The 13513-nt window shown below is 48.2% G+C and overlaps 1 protein-coding gene across 1 annotated transcript in view; it reads left to right on the top strand.

The window, feature by feature from the left end:
* Window positions 1-12195, top strand: part of EVC2 (EvC ciliary complex subunit 2) — a 134263-nt gene extending 122068 nt beyond the window's left edge. Inside the window, exons 18-22 of the mRNA XM_077136365.1 lie at window positions 1152-1366; window positions 3180-3267; window positions 6392-6585; window positions 9355-9456; window positions 11278-12195. Of these exons, the coding sequence (XP_076992480.1) occupies window positions 1152-1366; window positions 3180-3267; window positions 6392-6585; window positions 9355-9456; window positions 11278-11548 (870 nt within the window). The 3' untranslated portion in view covers window positions 11549-12195. The remainder of the gene's footprint in view (window positions 1-1151; window positions 1367-3179; window positions 3268-6391; window positions 6586-9354; window positions 9457-11277) is intronic.
* The last annotated feature ends 1318 nt before the right edge of the window (window positions 12196-13513 follow it).

Genomic DNA, 13513 nt, shown 5'->3' on the forward strand with positions numbered 1-13513 from the left:
CATGTACCATCTGTCTTTTATTATCTATCTATCCATCTATCTGTTCATCTGTCTGTCTATCTGTCTCCCTACCTACCTATCTATCTATCTAACATCTATCTGTCACTTATTTATCTTTCTATCTATCATTATCTGTCTGTTGATCTGTCTGTCTGCGTATCCATCCATCATCTTTGTGTCTCTTCCTAACCAGAGGTCACTGATAGCTTGAAAAACTGTTTTATGGTGGATCTTGTGCTCTGCCATATTCTTCAGTGGCAATGGCAGGCACAGTTCAAGTCTTCCTCCCCCATGCGGTGATCTGGGGCCAGCACTTCCAAAATGTCATCCTTTGGCCCAGGTGCCTGGCATTGTAAACAGTTTGACAAAGATCACTGCCAAAAACTCACGTGGAGAAGTTGTACCTTTGTGCTTATGGAAACTCTGTCTTCAGTTATATTTCCATTTGTGATGCTGCCACGAGAGGGATCTTTATCATTATGAATTTCACCATGTTTGAAGCCCCTGCTCAACAGCTTTCAAAGGTTTCCTGTGGCCCTGGGATAAAACCCAAGTGCCTCGGCTGGGATATAAGCCTTTACATGCTTTGACCTCACGTTGCCTTTGGTTGATTTTTCTTCTGCCAGTCTTGAAGAAAGATCTCTGAACCTTTTTTAGCTAAGAAGCAGGAGAGGCTGCAGACATTCTCTCATACCAGATTATCTGAGTGACTTGGCCTAAAGAATGCAGACTTATTCTCTTTGGCCAGTGAGAGGCAACCTGTCCTAGGGGTAAGAACACAACTGCTAAAATATGGGCATATACATGGGGCAGGGAGTGGGAGTGTGGAGAGGAGGTTCCACAAGCCCTTCACCGAGGAGTTTCTTCTGAAGCCAGAACTTGCAAGAAGAGTTGTTATTGGCCAGGAAAGTAAGGAAGGGCACTTCAGACAAGGTAACAGCATATGCAGAGGGGCGGAGTAGGTGAGGATATGGGGCAGTCTTGGCCCCAAATTTGGTACTGCTGGAGGGTACCAAAGGGTAGTACCTCCAAGGGTAGGCAAGACCCAGGTCATACCAGACTTCTGCTGCCTTGCCAAGGAGGTCGGCTTTTTGTCCTGTGGCCCGCTTGCCTTCAGCAGTGGACTTATCCCCTATCCCCTCTGTGTGCAGGAGCTCCAGGAGCTGGAAAGAAAGCTAGAGGATGAGCTGGTGCACCAGGAGGCCGCACAGCAGCAGCAGGCCCTGGAGAGCCGGCAGCAGTGGATGGCCGAGGGCCCCGCGCTGCTGAATGAGCCTGGGGAGGTGGATTCTGACAGACAGGTCTCCTCCATCCTGTGGCAGGCCCTGAGCAGGAGCCAGACATTGCTGGAGCACCATCAGCAGAGGTAAGCCAAGCAAGCGTCTTGGCCGCGAGCTGTCAGTCCACAGCTGGCCTGGGGAGACCTGGCTTCTCCAACTCATTCTGAGATGACCCGCCTCGGCTCTTATGTCAGAGCTGCTAACTTTGTAGCATCCTTCTTTTTTCTTCTTCCTTGACATCTTATGCTTTTTTTTTCTTTTAATATCATTGGGGTTTTATAAAACATGATTTTTAAAAAACTTTCTATTTTGAAATAATTATAGACTCACCAGGATTGAAAAAATAATACAAAGAGGTCCCGTGCTTCACCCAGCTTTCTCCACTGGTGACCAAGGTACATTGTCAAAATCAGGATGTGGGCCTCGGCACAATGCAATGAACTCACCATTAAATGGCCTTACTCAGCTTTTGCCATAAACATGATATTTTTTATCCTGCCTTTTTAATATGAAACAGAGAACCCTGATCTTCACTTTTTGTCTTTTTCATTTTTTCAGTTAGTGTTATACTATTAGCCTTTGCCTGTGTCATTAAGAACTCTTGGTAGACACAATTTTAACAGCTCCCTGGTTTTCCACCGTGAATCTGATGTTGGTGTGGAAGCCATGGGGTGCCAAACTGGATAAAATGAGATTCCAGTTTTGAAAATGCCCAATGCAAATCCACTGGAAGATGTCGACCAATTTTAAGGGTATGTTTTCAAGATGGTGCGAATTCAGGTGATTTTAATTCGTTTGATTATGCTTTCCTGTTAAACACAATGTCAAAGCCTCATTCATTTCCCTTGAAATCACCACGTGAGGAGCTGAAGCTGTGTGGTGGGGGGACATGCTCAGGGAGAGTGACTGATGTTGTCCTGGGCAGGGTCTTAGGGTTTTTTGGACTCACGTATTCCAGAGAGGAGACTGCTTGCCATTGAGCTCTTGGTATGTGTAGTGCCTGCGGAGACTTGGTGCTGTACTGGTCAGCAGGAACACGGGGCAGATGACCTCTTAATTGTCCAAGGGGTAGGAGAGGCGACGCCCTCATGAGGGAGTTGGGAAGCCTGGGTAGACCATTCCATGAAGAGGCGCCACCCATCTCTGTGTTCAGAACCTGGACCGTCCCTGGAAAGGGACGGAGTTTTAGGTGGAAACCCACGTCTGTGTCCTCTTCAGCACATGACGACCAACCTGGAGAACATCTGTAGGAGGACCCCAGCTCGCCCTACAGAGCCCCGGGGAACTCTCTGTCAGCTCGCACAGCAGGCCTTACTCTGAGGAGCCCTCCCTTACAGCGGCCCCGCTCTGCTATGTTACGTCTCAGAGTGCAGGGCTGCTAGAGCAGATGGTGTAGACTGGTTGGTGTCAACAGCTGGCAGTTCCTGTCACAGTGTCTCTGGAGGTTGCCGCATCCTGGCGGTGGCTCGCTGGTGATCATAACTCAGTCTCTGCTTCTGTTGTCTCTCTCTCTCTCCATTTGTCCCCTGCTAGGTCCAAATTTCCTCTGCCTATAAGAACTCCATCATAGTGGAATAACCTCCCCCCAGCCCCAATTCAGTTTGGCCTCATCTTAATAGGATCGTCAAAGTTCCTATTTATGAATGATTGGACACCTGTGGCCCCCAGGGGTTACGACTTGAACATATCCTTGTCAGGGAGGTGATTTGATCAAAACCCTCTTATTTGCCCAGTAGTCTAGACAGAAAGAGGTAAGTCTCTTCTGGGCCTCTTGTCCTCTGAATAGTTAGAAATAAAAAGATCACATGGCCTAGATGTACTCATCTTCATTTTTCAAATGACCAGATTGTTCTTCTTTTGTCACAAAACCAGACTCATGTGCGTTTTATTTTCACTTAGTTTGAGAGAAGAGCGACAGAAGAGTGCTGTCCTTGAGGATTTGCTGGAAAACATGGAGTTGGACACCTTCATGACCCTATACAGCCAGGTAAAAGCGTGCAGCCTGCTCATGAAGCAGTGCCCAGCTTAGCTGGAGATGACGTTGGAGGGGCCTGCACACAAATGGGTTCACCTTCCCGGGAACGCCGGGCAGGACCTGAACGTGTCTTCTTGGGGGGATGTGATTCCAACCCCAGTGCCTCCTGACCTCCTCTGCATCACCTGCCCTCACCATGCAGCTTCCTTCCTGCCTGCCGGGCGCATCCCCCTTGCAGTCTCTGGCCTTGCTTCCCTCTGCCTGGAAGGCCCCCCCTTGGTGCTCCCCGGCTTACTTCCGCACCTCATGCAGGTGTCCACACAGACGTCACCTCTGCAGAGAGAGACTCCCCAGGTCACCGACTAAAATAGCCAACCCCAACCCATCACTCTGCCTTTTATCCTGCCTTAGTTTCCCTTCTAGCCCCTGCTACTACCTGATACTATATTGTCTATCTACCGCTTGTGTGTTCGCCCTCAGTCTCTTTCACCTGCAAGGAAGCCTCGTGAAGACAGGGACTGGGGCAGGGTCTGGAGCCCTGGAGGATCCACCCCCATCAGTTAAATGAGTAAACGAGTAACTATACTAGTTAGGCTGCAGTCAGGTGAGTACAGCGCTCCAGGTGTGTCCCCATGCTAATTCCTGGAACTAGGGAGTATCACCTCACATAGCAAAAGGGCCTTTGTAGATGCTGTGGAGCTCAGAGCTTTGGGTGGGACTTATCTGGGGGGCCCCGTGTGATCACAGTGGCCATCAAAGAGCGCGGCCGGAGGGTCAGGGTCAGAGAAGGCAGTGAGGCAAGGGAAGTGGCGAAAGGAGTGGAACGCTTTGAAGTCAGAGGAGGGAGGGGGCGACAAGCCAAGGAATGTGGGAGGCCTCTAGATCCTGGAGGAGGCAAAGCAACAGGAGATCCCCTGGAGTGCCCAGGGGGAACGAGCTCTGCTGACAACTTAACTTTAACCCAGTGACCGATTTTGGAGGTCTGCAGCGGTACGATCTCCAGAAGTGTAAAAGAATAAGCTGCTGGGTGAGTGGTGGGATGTTGCAGGAGCCACAGGGAAATCATCCAGACGCAGCCACACTTGCTGGGCACCCGCTGCTTGGCACTCAGTACTTGCAGGTGTCTTGTAAAGTCAGAATTCTTTTTGGGTATAAATGAGGAATCCAACACAAACTAATTTGAGCATAAAAAGGAAAGTGCTGGTCCCCTGACCAGCCCCCCAAGAACAGGGCTGAGTTGGCCTGAACTCATCTAGGGGTCAAAGGGCAAAGTGCTCTCTTGAGGTCTCTCTGCCTCTCCATCTCTCCTCCACGAACAGGCTTTCTGCATGCAGAGGGGGACGTTGGCAGCTGGCAGCCCTGCCTGAGCTTATGACTCTTCAGCATCGAGCTCAATAGCAAAGAGCATTCCTCTCCCAACATTGCTATATAAAACTCCAGGGAAGGTCTCCAATTGGCCTGGCTTGGGTGGCATGGTGACCTGTTACTGGTAGAAGGGGCTGTTTTCTGTGTCTTCACAGCATGGGCAGTTTTACCTGCTCCACCTCGTTCTGTCCTCAAAGGCCCTTGACTCAGGTATGGTCATCACCCGCATTTGACAGAGGTGGCTGAGGTGCCGAGAGAGGCAAGAACATTTGTCCAGGGACACGCAGTTCCCTGCTGGAGGCCTGGGAACTTGGCACAGGTTTCTCAGAGTACAGAGGCTGCACTCTATTTAAAGATATTTTTCTTTTGGAATAATTTTCAGTTCACAAGGAACTGCAAAGGTGGTACAGAGAGGTCCTGTGTCCTCTCCCTGCCCTGTGCTGCCCTCAGTTTCCCCCAGTGCTTGCATCTTACAAAACGATCGTGCAATACCAAAACCAGGAAGTTGGCATTAGTGTGACGTAGGTGCAGAGTTTATACCAATTTATCCCGTGTAGCTTCCCTTAATTACCACCACAATTGACATACAGAACTGTTCCATCACCATGAAGAGTTCCCTTCTGCTGTCCCGAAATGTATAGACACACCCACCTGTTTCCCCACCATCGCCACCACCACGTCCCTAACCCCTCACCACTCTTCTGTTCTTTGTCCCTAAGTTGTGGCATTCTGAGAATGTTATACTTGGAATCCTGCAGTATGTGACCTCTAGAGATAGGCTTTTTTTTTCATGCACCATTCTGCCCTTGAGATCCACCCAGTTCGTTCTTTTTATTTGGTGGGGTAGATGGAGCACAGTTTGTTATGGTCCATCTGCTGGGGGCCTTTTTGGTTGTTTCCAGAGCCTGTAACCCCCCTCCATGCAATACCACCTCACGGGACACGGGGAGGAGGGACATGCTAATTGGCCCCGCTGTAGGCCAGAGCTTACGCTGGTGTATTAGTTGCTAAAGCTGCCAGAATGCAATATCTCAGGAATGGAATGGCTTTTATTAAGTTTCAAGTTTATAGTTCTAAGGCATAAAAATGGCCAAAGTAAGGCATCAGAGAAAGATATCTTAATTCCAAAGAAAGGACCAAAGAAGTTCAAGGTTTCTCTCTCAGCTGGGCAGGCACATGGGATGTCTGCATGCTTTCTCTCCCAGCTTCTTCAGACGACTTCCTGGAGGGCATTCCTTTCTGCATCTCCAAAGGTTTCTGGTTGTGTGGGCTCTGTCTGCTCTTTCCAAAATGGTTTCCACTTAAAGGACTCCAGTAAGCGACCCCACCTTGAATGCATGGAGACACATCTCCATGGAAGCCACCTACTGAAAAGGTCCCACCTACAATGCATGGGTCACATCTCCGTGGAAACAACTTAATCAAAATATGCCACCCATCAATACTGAAACAGGGTTAAAGAACATGGCTTTTCTGGAGTGTATCACAGTTTCAAACCAGCACAGCTGGGGGATTGGGGTCCTGTCCCCCAAGTTGAATGTAGTTGGAAGAGATGCAGGAAACCTTTGAAACCTTCCCGGGGATCCAAGGTTGCTGACAAAACAGGCTTTTTGGACAGGCCTGTGAATTTGGGAACACGGTTCCAAGACTGGGCTACGAAAGTATTTACCACTCTAGGACAAAAAGTCCTGAGAATGTAGCACATGAAAAAATAACATCTGTCAAGGTGGGAGGCGGCGAGGGCTTGAACTCCCTCTGCTCACTGTCCTAGGAGCTGCGGCTGGCATCGTACCTGGCCAAGCTGGCCATGGTGCCCGGGCGGACGCTGCACCAGCTTCTGAGCGTGGTGCTGCCCGCTGCCTGGCAGCCCGAGCTGCTGGCTGCGCTGGACTCAGGCAGCGAAACACCTGCTGACCACACTGTGGGGCCCGGCAGCGGGGAGCCGGCGGATCTGGCCAGGAGGAGGTGAGTACAGTGTCTGGGGTGGCTCAGAAAACGAGGAGGTGACCCCTAAGGAAAGCGGGTGGAGGGAGGGCGCGGGGTCAGAGCTGCAGAGACACAGGTGAAAGCTTCACCAGGTGGACCCTCATTGCTCAAGGAGCAAAAGACACTGCGTAGATTCATCAGGAATCCTTTTTTTAATGGATGAGCATTATTCTTGGAGTCATTTTAAGTTTATAGATATATTGCACAGCAGCTATCGACTTCCCATATGTCCTTCCCCTCCACACACACACAAGCGCAGTGTCCCCAGTTATTCACATCTTGCGTCACTGTGGTACATTTGTTGCCACTGACGTCCCAATACTGATGCGTTGTCAGTTGCTAAAGCCCACGGTTTACATTTGGGTTCACTCTCTGTTTTGTGGGTTTTGACAAATGCACAATGTCATGCTCCAGCATTATAGTATCATACAGGATAGTTTCACTGCCCGAAAACTGCCCCATGTTCCCCTTACCCAGCCTCCCCCCCCCCCCCACCCTACCCCGTGAATCCATTTTAAGTTGGGTAGGGCCAAGTGTTTTGTCCATAATTTGTATTTTAATCACAATTTTTTAGAAAGGAGAACCTTAGGAGCATAAGTTTACCTGGGCCATGTAAATGCCTAAATACCCTTAAAGAAAGTGTGGAAGATATATAGAAGGAAAAAGAAAAGAATCATCCATGGGTCTGTTACCTGGAGAAAATAGCTGTGAGCCTCTGGTTGTGTTTCTCTGCAGGGTTTTTTTTGTGTGAGTGTGAGTGTGTGTGTGTGTGAGTGTATGTGTGTTAATGAGTGTGTGAGTGTATGTGAGTGTGTCTGAGCATTGTATGAGTGTGTATATGTGTGGATGAGTGTGAGTGTGTGTAGTGATCACACAGGACATACAGCCTTGCATCCTGTTTTTCATTTAACCCTATAAGAGAAACAATTTTGTTTATTACTTCACAGATCTCATTCATGCATAAATATCTTCCTACATAATCATTATCACTATCTACACTATACTTCCTACTATTTTATTATGAATTTAAAATTCATACTTTTCCCTATTACTGAATAAGCTTCACAGACATTATTTTTAGTGACTGCCTCGTACCCTGCTGAGGGAGTTTCACGTACATGTAACATCACCTCTCACGGGACTCTAGCTCGGGTCCATTTTTCTGCAATTACAGTGAATGCTGTACTGAGCATCTTGGTCCCTCAATGCTGCCTTTAGACTCGGATTTCAGGTCTGAAAGGGCTCAGTAAATGCTCTTTCTAACAGAAGGCACAGTGTTGGGGTGCAGTGTGAGGCAGGTGTGGGGAGCAGCTGACTGTGCAATTTGAGATTAGGGGATTCGGAGGGGACAAGGACAGCAAAGCTACGGCCCCATCCGAAAGGTGGTGACTGCCAGGTGCCAGGAAGCTGGCCATGCCTGAAATAGCATCGGATCCTCAGGCCGGATCTGCTGGGGGCTGGGGTGGGCTTCTGGGAGCCTGTGAACCTGCTGCAGGACACGGTTTTGCAGACAGGTGAGTACATGCACACGATTTTCTGAGCAAAGGGCCAGGGTCTTTTTTTATCAGCGTCTCAGCGTGGCCCCTGACTCATCATGGTAGGCGGCAGTGTTGAGGGGCAAACAAGTAGCGTGGGGTGAGAGGAGGGTGAGCATGGGACGTGGGGGTGGCCTGGGCCCATCACAGTCCGAGGCCCCTGTGTGGGTGTGGGCACAGACCCAGTTCTCTGAGGACAGGGTGGTCATTCTTCTGATGCCCCAGGAGCCTGGGGTCTGAAACAGAAACCAGTGACTGATCTCAGCAAGGAGGTGGGGCTGTTGGAAAGATCTTGAGGGACCTGTCAGAATCCAGGAAAGAGATGCCAGCCAGGCCCTGGGGAGGGCAGGACCAGGATTGTGCAAGGGATACCTGCTTGGGTGCTGCTGTCAGAGGGCCTCCCTTTGCTCAAGAGTCAGATTTCTGGGAGAGAGACCGGCCTGGCCCAGGGTCCCCACCAAGAAGGGGGAGGTGGAGAGTTCAGCCAGGCAGGTGGGAGGGCAGGCCTTCAGTTCCGCGCTGGCCTTAGTTGGCGTGACTGGACCCTAGGCCTGCGGACAGCCCCTGATCTGCCTCTCCGATGGGGGGCTCTCAGGGGCTCCCACCTCCCTCAGCCTGGGCCACCCCCCTTGGTACGGCATTAGGGCTCTTCATGGCTGGCTCCCTGCCTACTCCACCTCCCAAACTTCTGCTGCCCTTTTCCACCTTCTTTTTTAATTCCTGAAACACTTCTTGAGCTCCTAGTTTGTCCATCATCTAGGCGATGGGAGGATGTGGGAGAATAAGAGAGACAAAGGCCTCCTTTCATGGAGCTTGCATTCCAGTGGGGGGCAAACAATGCCCAAGTGAAAGGGTGGAGGCCCTCCCTTCACAAATACTTCCTGCGGCTCCTTCTGCCCGGACACCAAGACTCAGCTCAAACATCCCCTCCTCCAGGAAGTCTTCTTCTGGCCACCAGGTGTCACGGACACTAACTGGGGTCTGTGATCTCCCTGGACGGGATCCCTTGAGGGCAGATGTGTCTTGACTAGACCAGAGAAGGTATTTGGTCAATGGGCATTGAATGACAGGATGAACAAATGGTAAAATTCTTGGGGTCCCCTGTGTCAATGGGTCACAATGAGGGGAGGAACTCAGTGTTTTTTCAGAGCTACTCTTGGCTTAAAAATTCTATTCTTTTTGAAAACATAAGACCCTCCCTCCTTGTCTTCAGGAAACACCAGGGCTGGTGGCAAGCCTTGGAGAGTAAACTGCGAGGAGATCTGATAAGCAGAGGATCAGAAAAGATGCTTTGGGCTCGCAGGAGGAAGGAGAGGTAATGATGGGTGTTTTTTAAGTGGAGGTACCTTGAGCTGGGTGGGGGAAGGGCGGGGGGAGGGTGGGGGATGAGCTTTGCTACCCGAGTTCCTCCCCCAAAGACCCTTTATTTTTTATTCGAAGAGGTATTAGTGTAGAAACTGAACATAAGCCCTTAGCTATCAGGGGGGAGAGTGTTCTCGTTCAACATTTATTAGCATTTTAATTACTGCATTTATTTTAACTAATGGTTGTTTTTAAATGGGACATAGATAGAAGGAGACTAATTCCTTCTAGCTTTGGGCTTTTTCGAATACAAAGCCCTTTCTCCTCTGTATTGCTTTGGAGCCTCCCAGCCTTCCAGAAAGTGGAGATGATAAAATAGAAGCTCAGGGAAGTCACATTGGAGACCCCACGTCTGCAGCTGGGAGTGCCATGGGAACTGGAACCATCTAATTACCCCCTGGATTTTCACTCCACTGAATGCCTTTTTCCTTTAGCTGTGGTTATTGTACCACCTCAGAGATGAGGGAGTAATTAGGGTAAGTGTTTTCGGATTGTAGCAAATGGTTGACCAGTTGTTTCTGGTGACTCCACTAGAGAAGACTTGGTAAAATAATAGCATTAGGTAGATTCAAAGTGGGCCAAACCTCAGTACCCAGTGTGTGCTGGGCAAACAGTGAGTGTTAGGAAGAAACTTCAAACCTAAGCCCAGTCCTCTTCCATGATTTTTCGGAGCTGTAACGTAGATGCTGAGCTCAGGCTTAACAAATTGTGATAAACATCTTGGTGGCATTGAGAATAGGTTAGATGTCAGAATTTAGTCCCAAAGAAATTAGATTTAAAATGTTGAGTCAAAACCAAGAAAATTAAACTCAAACTATGTGAAGTTAAAATCCTTCCCCAAGAGACACAGAATCAGTTGCTCAGTAGAGGATAGGGAAGCTGAGGCCATCCTTGGCTGCTCTCATGTAAGCAGAGTGTGTGCAGACCAGGAGAAGGAATAGACTGCCAAAGTCCCAGCTCACGGTGCTGGCTAGCCTTTACTCTGCCTCGAGGCACCCTGAACATACGGTGGAAAGAGGAGTCTGTGGAATCAGATAGCTGGCTTTGGATCCTTGCTCAAACTCATAACTAGCTGCAAGAAAAGGCATTAGTGGTGATGAGAATGGGGCCGAGTCTGCTACCGACTTCTGGGAGGGACCGCAAGCCTGCCAGTGATTCCCAGTGGGTCGACCCCCACTGGCATGTTGCTATCCTGTCCTGCTTGGGCAATGAGAGAGCTGGTCAGTTTCAGGGGACTCTCAGGGTTAGTCGGGGCCTTTATCAAGAGCAGCCAGGGATTTAGGGGCAGGACCAATCCTGCACAAAAGAAACCAGCAATCTTTTTATGGACAGGCTCGAGGCCTTTGCATTTTTCTGTATCTCACAGCATTGAACCTCACTTTTAACTGCTCATGTGTTGGTCAGGTTTCATCAGCCCACTTTTAGTGTGAAGCCCACAGGCAGTACTGTGTGGGTATATGGGAGGTAGGGGGTGGTTTGTAGCCTTTGCCAATTTCCATGGTGTAAATACTCCCATCGTGATTTCAAGCTTTACAACGTGGTGACCACAGGCTCGCAAAACTGAAAATGTAACAAGTGTGACATAGGAGCCAGCTGCAGCATACCACTGCCATGGGCATCAGTAATCGGGGGCAGTCTGGTGACCAAGGGGGACAAAGCCTTCCTTAAAATAGGATTCGAGATGGGACCCCAGGACTAGAGAACTCTGGCCATACACTGAGGAAGGTCACTTGTCAAAAATGTCACCTTTCATCTTCTGTTCTTTTTGTTTCAGCATATTAAAGAAGGTGTGTCTCCCTCTCACAGAAAGGATGGAATTCTCAGAAAGAGGAAGTTGGCCCCACCTGTCCCTGGAACCCATAGGCGAACCGGCCCCCCTGCCTATTGTTGGGGCAGAAACCATTGACTTATTAAACACAGGAGAGAAGCTTTTTATATTCAAAAATCCAAAGGAGCCAGAGATCTCATTGCATGCTCCTTCCAGGAAAAAGAAGAAGAACTTTCTGAATGCCAAAAAGGCTGCTTGGGCTTCAGGCTTGGATTAGAGCAAGGGAAAGCTCCACAGGGAGAGTCCAAAGACAGAAAGAGGGACGTTCTCCTTTCCACCTGGGTTTGTTCATTATGGGACACAGATTGCAATGCAGGAAGTCAGAGGCACACCCAGCAACCCCCCACCCCGCCCCGGCCTCTCAAACACTCAGTTTAATCTGGGTCTCCTGAGTTTCCAGATGGCTCAGTCTCTCAGCATCGCAAGGAACATGAGGAAGCCTGGGATTGTCCATCAGCACGGCATTGTTTTCTGTCCCACCTCACCAAGGGTCTGGAAGAAGCCCCCCTTCCCACCACCATTCGTGGCCTCTGTCTGGGGTTATGGGTTATGGGTCAAGGGCAAGGCTCTCTGTTCTTGTGTATTGTGTTTGTTACATGTTCTATTTTTTAAAAAGGGACTTTAAAAAATAAATGCATCTTAAACAAAGCTCTTTATAGTGGAACCCGTGTTTACTTCATGTGATTTGTGGTTAATGATTTCTCATTTTCGGTCAACCTATTGCAATCTGCAACACAAGGCCTGGCCCTTCATCATTCCAGTTACTAGAAAGTGTGTCCACCACTGGGATATAAGGTCTCTAGTTCAAATCAGCATTAGTCTTACCACTTATAAATGAGGAAATTCAGAGACTTCAAAAGTGATATATTAAAGTCTCCTACTGTTAATTTAACAGGGTCTATTTTTAACTTTAAATCAGCCAATATGTGCTTCCTATGTTTTGGGAGGTCTAGTGTTAGGTGTAAATATATTTATAATTGTTATGTCTTCCGGTTGCATTGACCCCTGTATCTGTATAAAGTGATCTTCATTGTCCCTCATAACAGGTATTGACTTAAAGTCTATTTTATCTGATGTTCCTATAGCTCTCTTAGCCGTCTTCTGGCTACTATTTGCATGTTACATTTTTTCCAGCCTTTCATTTTCAACTGACTTGTTGAGTTTCTTATAATCAGCGTATAGTTGGGTCATGCTGTTTTATCCATTCTGCTAATTTCTGCCTTTTGCCCAGAAAGTTTAATCCATTTACATTTAAAGTAACTACTGATAATGCAGGACTTTCTTCTGCTGTTTTGCTATTTGGCCTTTATAAGTCATATCTTTCTTGTCCCTCAATTCTTCTATTGGAGCCTACTCTTATATTCATTTGATTTTTTTGGAGTGTACCATTTTGAGTCCCTTCTTGTTTTTCTGGATATATATATTTCAGATATTTTGTTGGTGGTTACCATGGGGCTTAAATTTAATATCCTAAATCTATAACAGTCACATTTGATTTTACCAACTTTGCTGATTTGAAAGTATTATGTACTTCAGAAAAGCTATGTTTTAATCCTGATTCAATCTTGCGGAGACAGGCATTTCTTTTAATCCTGATTCAATAATGTATGCTGGAAATCTTAATTAGATTATCTCCACAGAGATATGATGCAGCCAATTGTGAGTGTGGCCTTTTGATTAGATGGAGATTTGACTGCCCATTCAAGTTGGGTCTTGATCAGTTTACTGGAATCCTTTAAAAGAGAAGTAGCAGAGGCCTTATAGCTGACAGAAACTTCGCAACAGAGCTAACACAGACACCCACACTTAGAGAACAGAGACACAGTTGTTTGGAGATGCTTGGAGCCCAGTCGACACTGCCATGAGATGTTAAGCAAGCCAGAACCTGGAGAGAGCCAAGAAAAGCCAAAAGATGAAAACCAGCCCTGGAGAAGCAAAGTGAGGAGCGCCGCAGGAACAGAGGCTGAAAACAACAGAGCCCAGGAGCAAGGGACCAGCAGATGCCAGCCACGTGACTACCCAGCTGACAGAGGGGTTCCAGAATCATCGGTCTTTCTTGAATGAAGGTAACCTCTTGATGCCTTAATTTGGATACTTTCACTTCCTTAAAATGGTAAACTTGTAACTTATTAAATTCCCCTTTATAAAAGCCATTCCATTTCTGGTATACTGAATTCTGGCA

This window comes from Tamandua tetradactyla, chromosome 19, assembly GCF_023851605.1.
Source record: "Tamandua tetradactyla isolate mTamTet1 chromosome 19, mTamTet1.pri, whole genome shotgun sequence".
NCBI classification, from domain to species: Eukaryota; Metazoa; Chordata; class Mammalia; order Pilosa; family Myrmecophagidae; genus Tamandua; species Tamandua tetradactyla.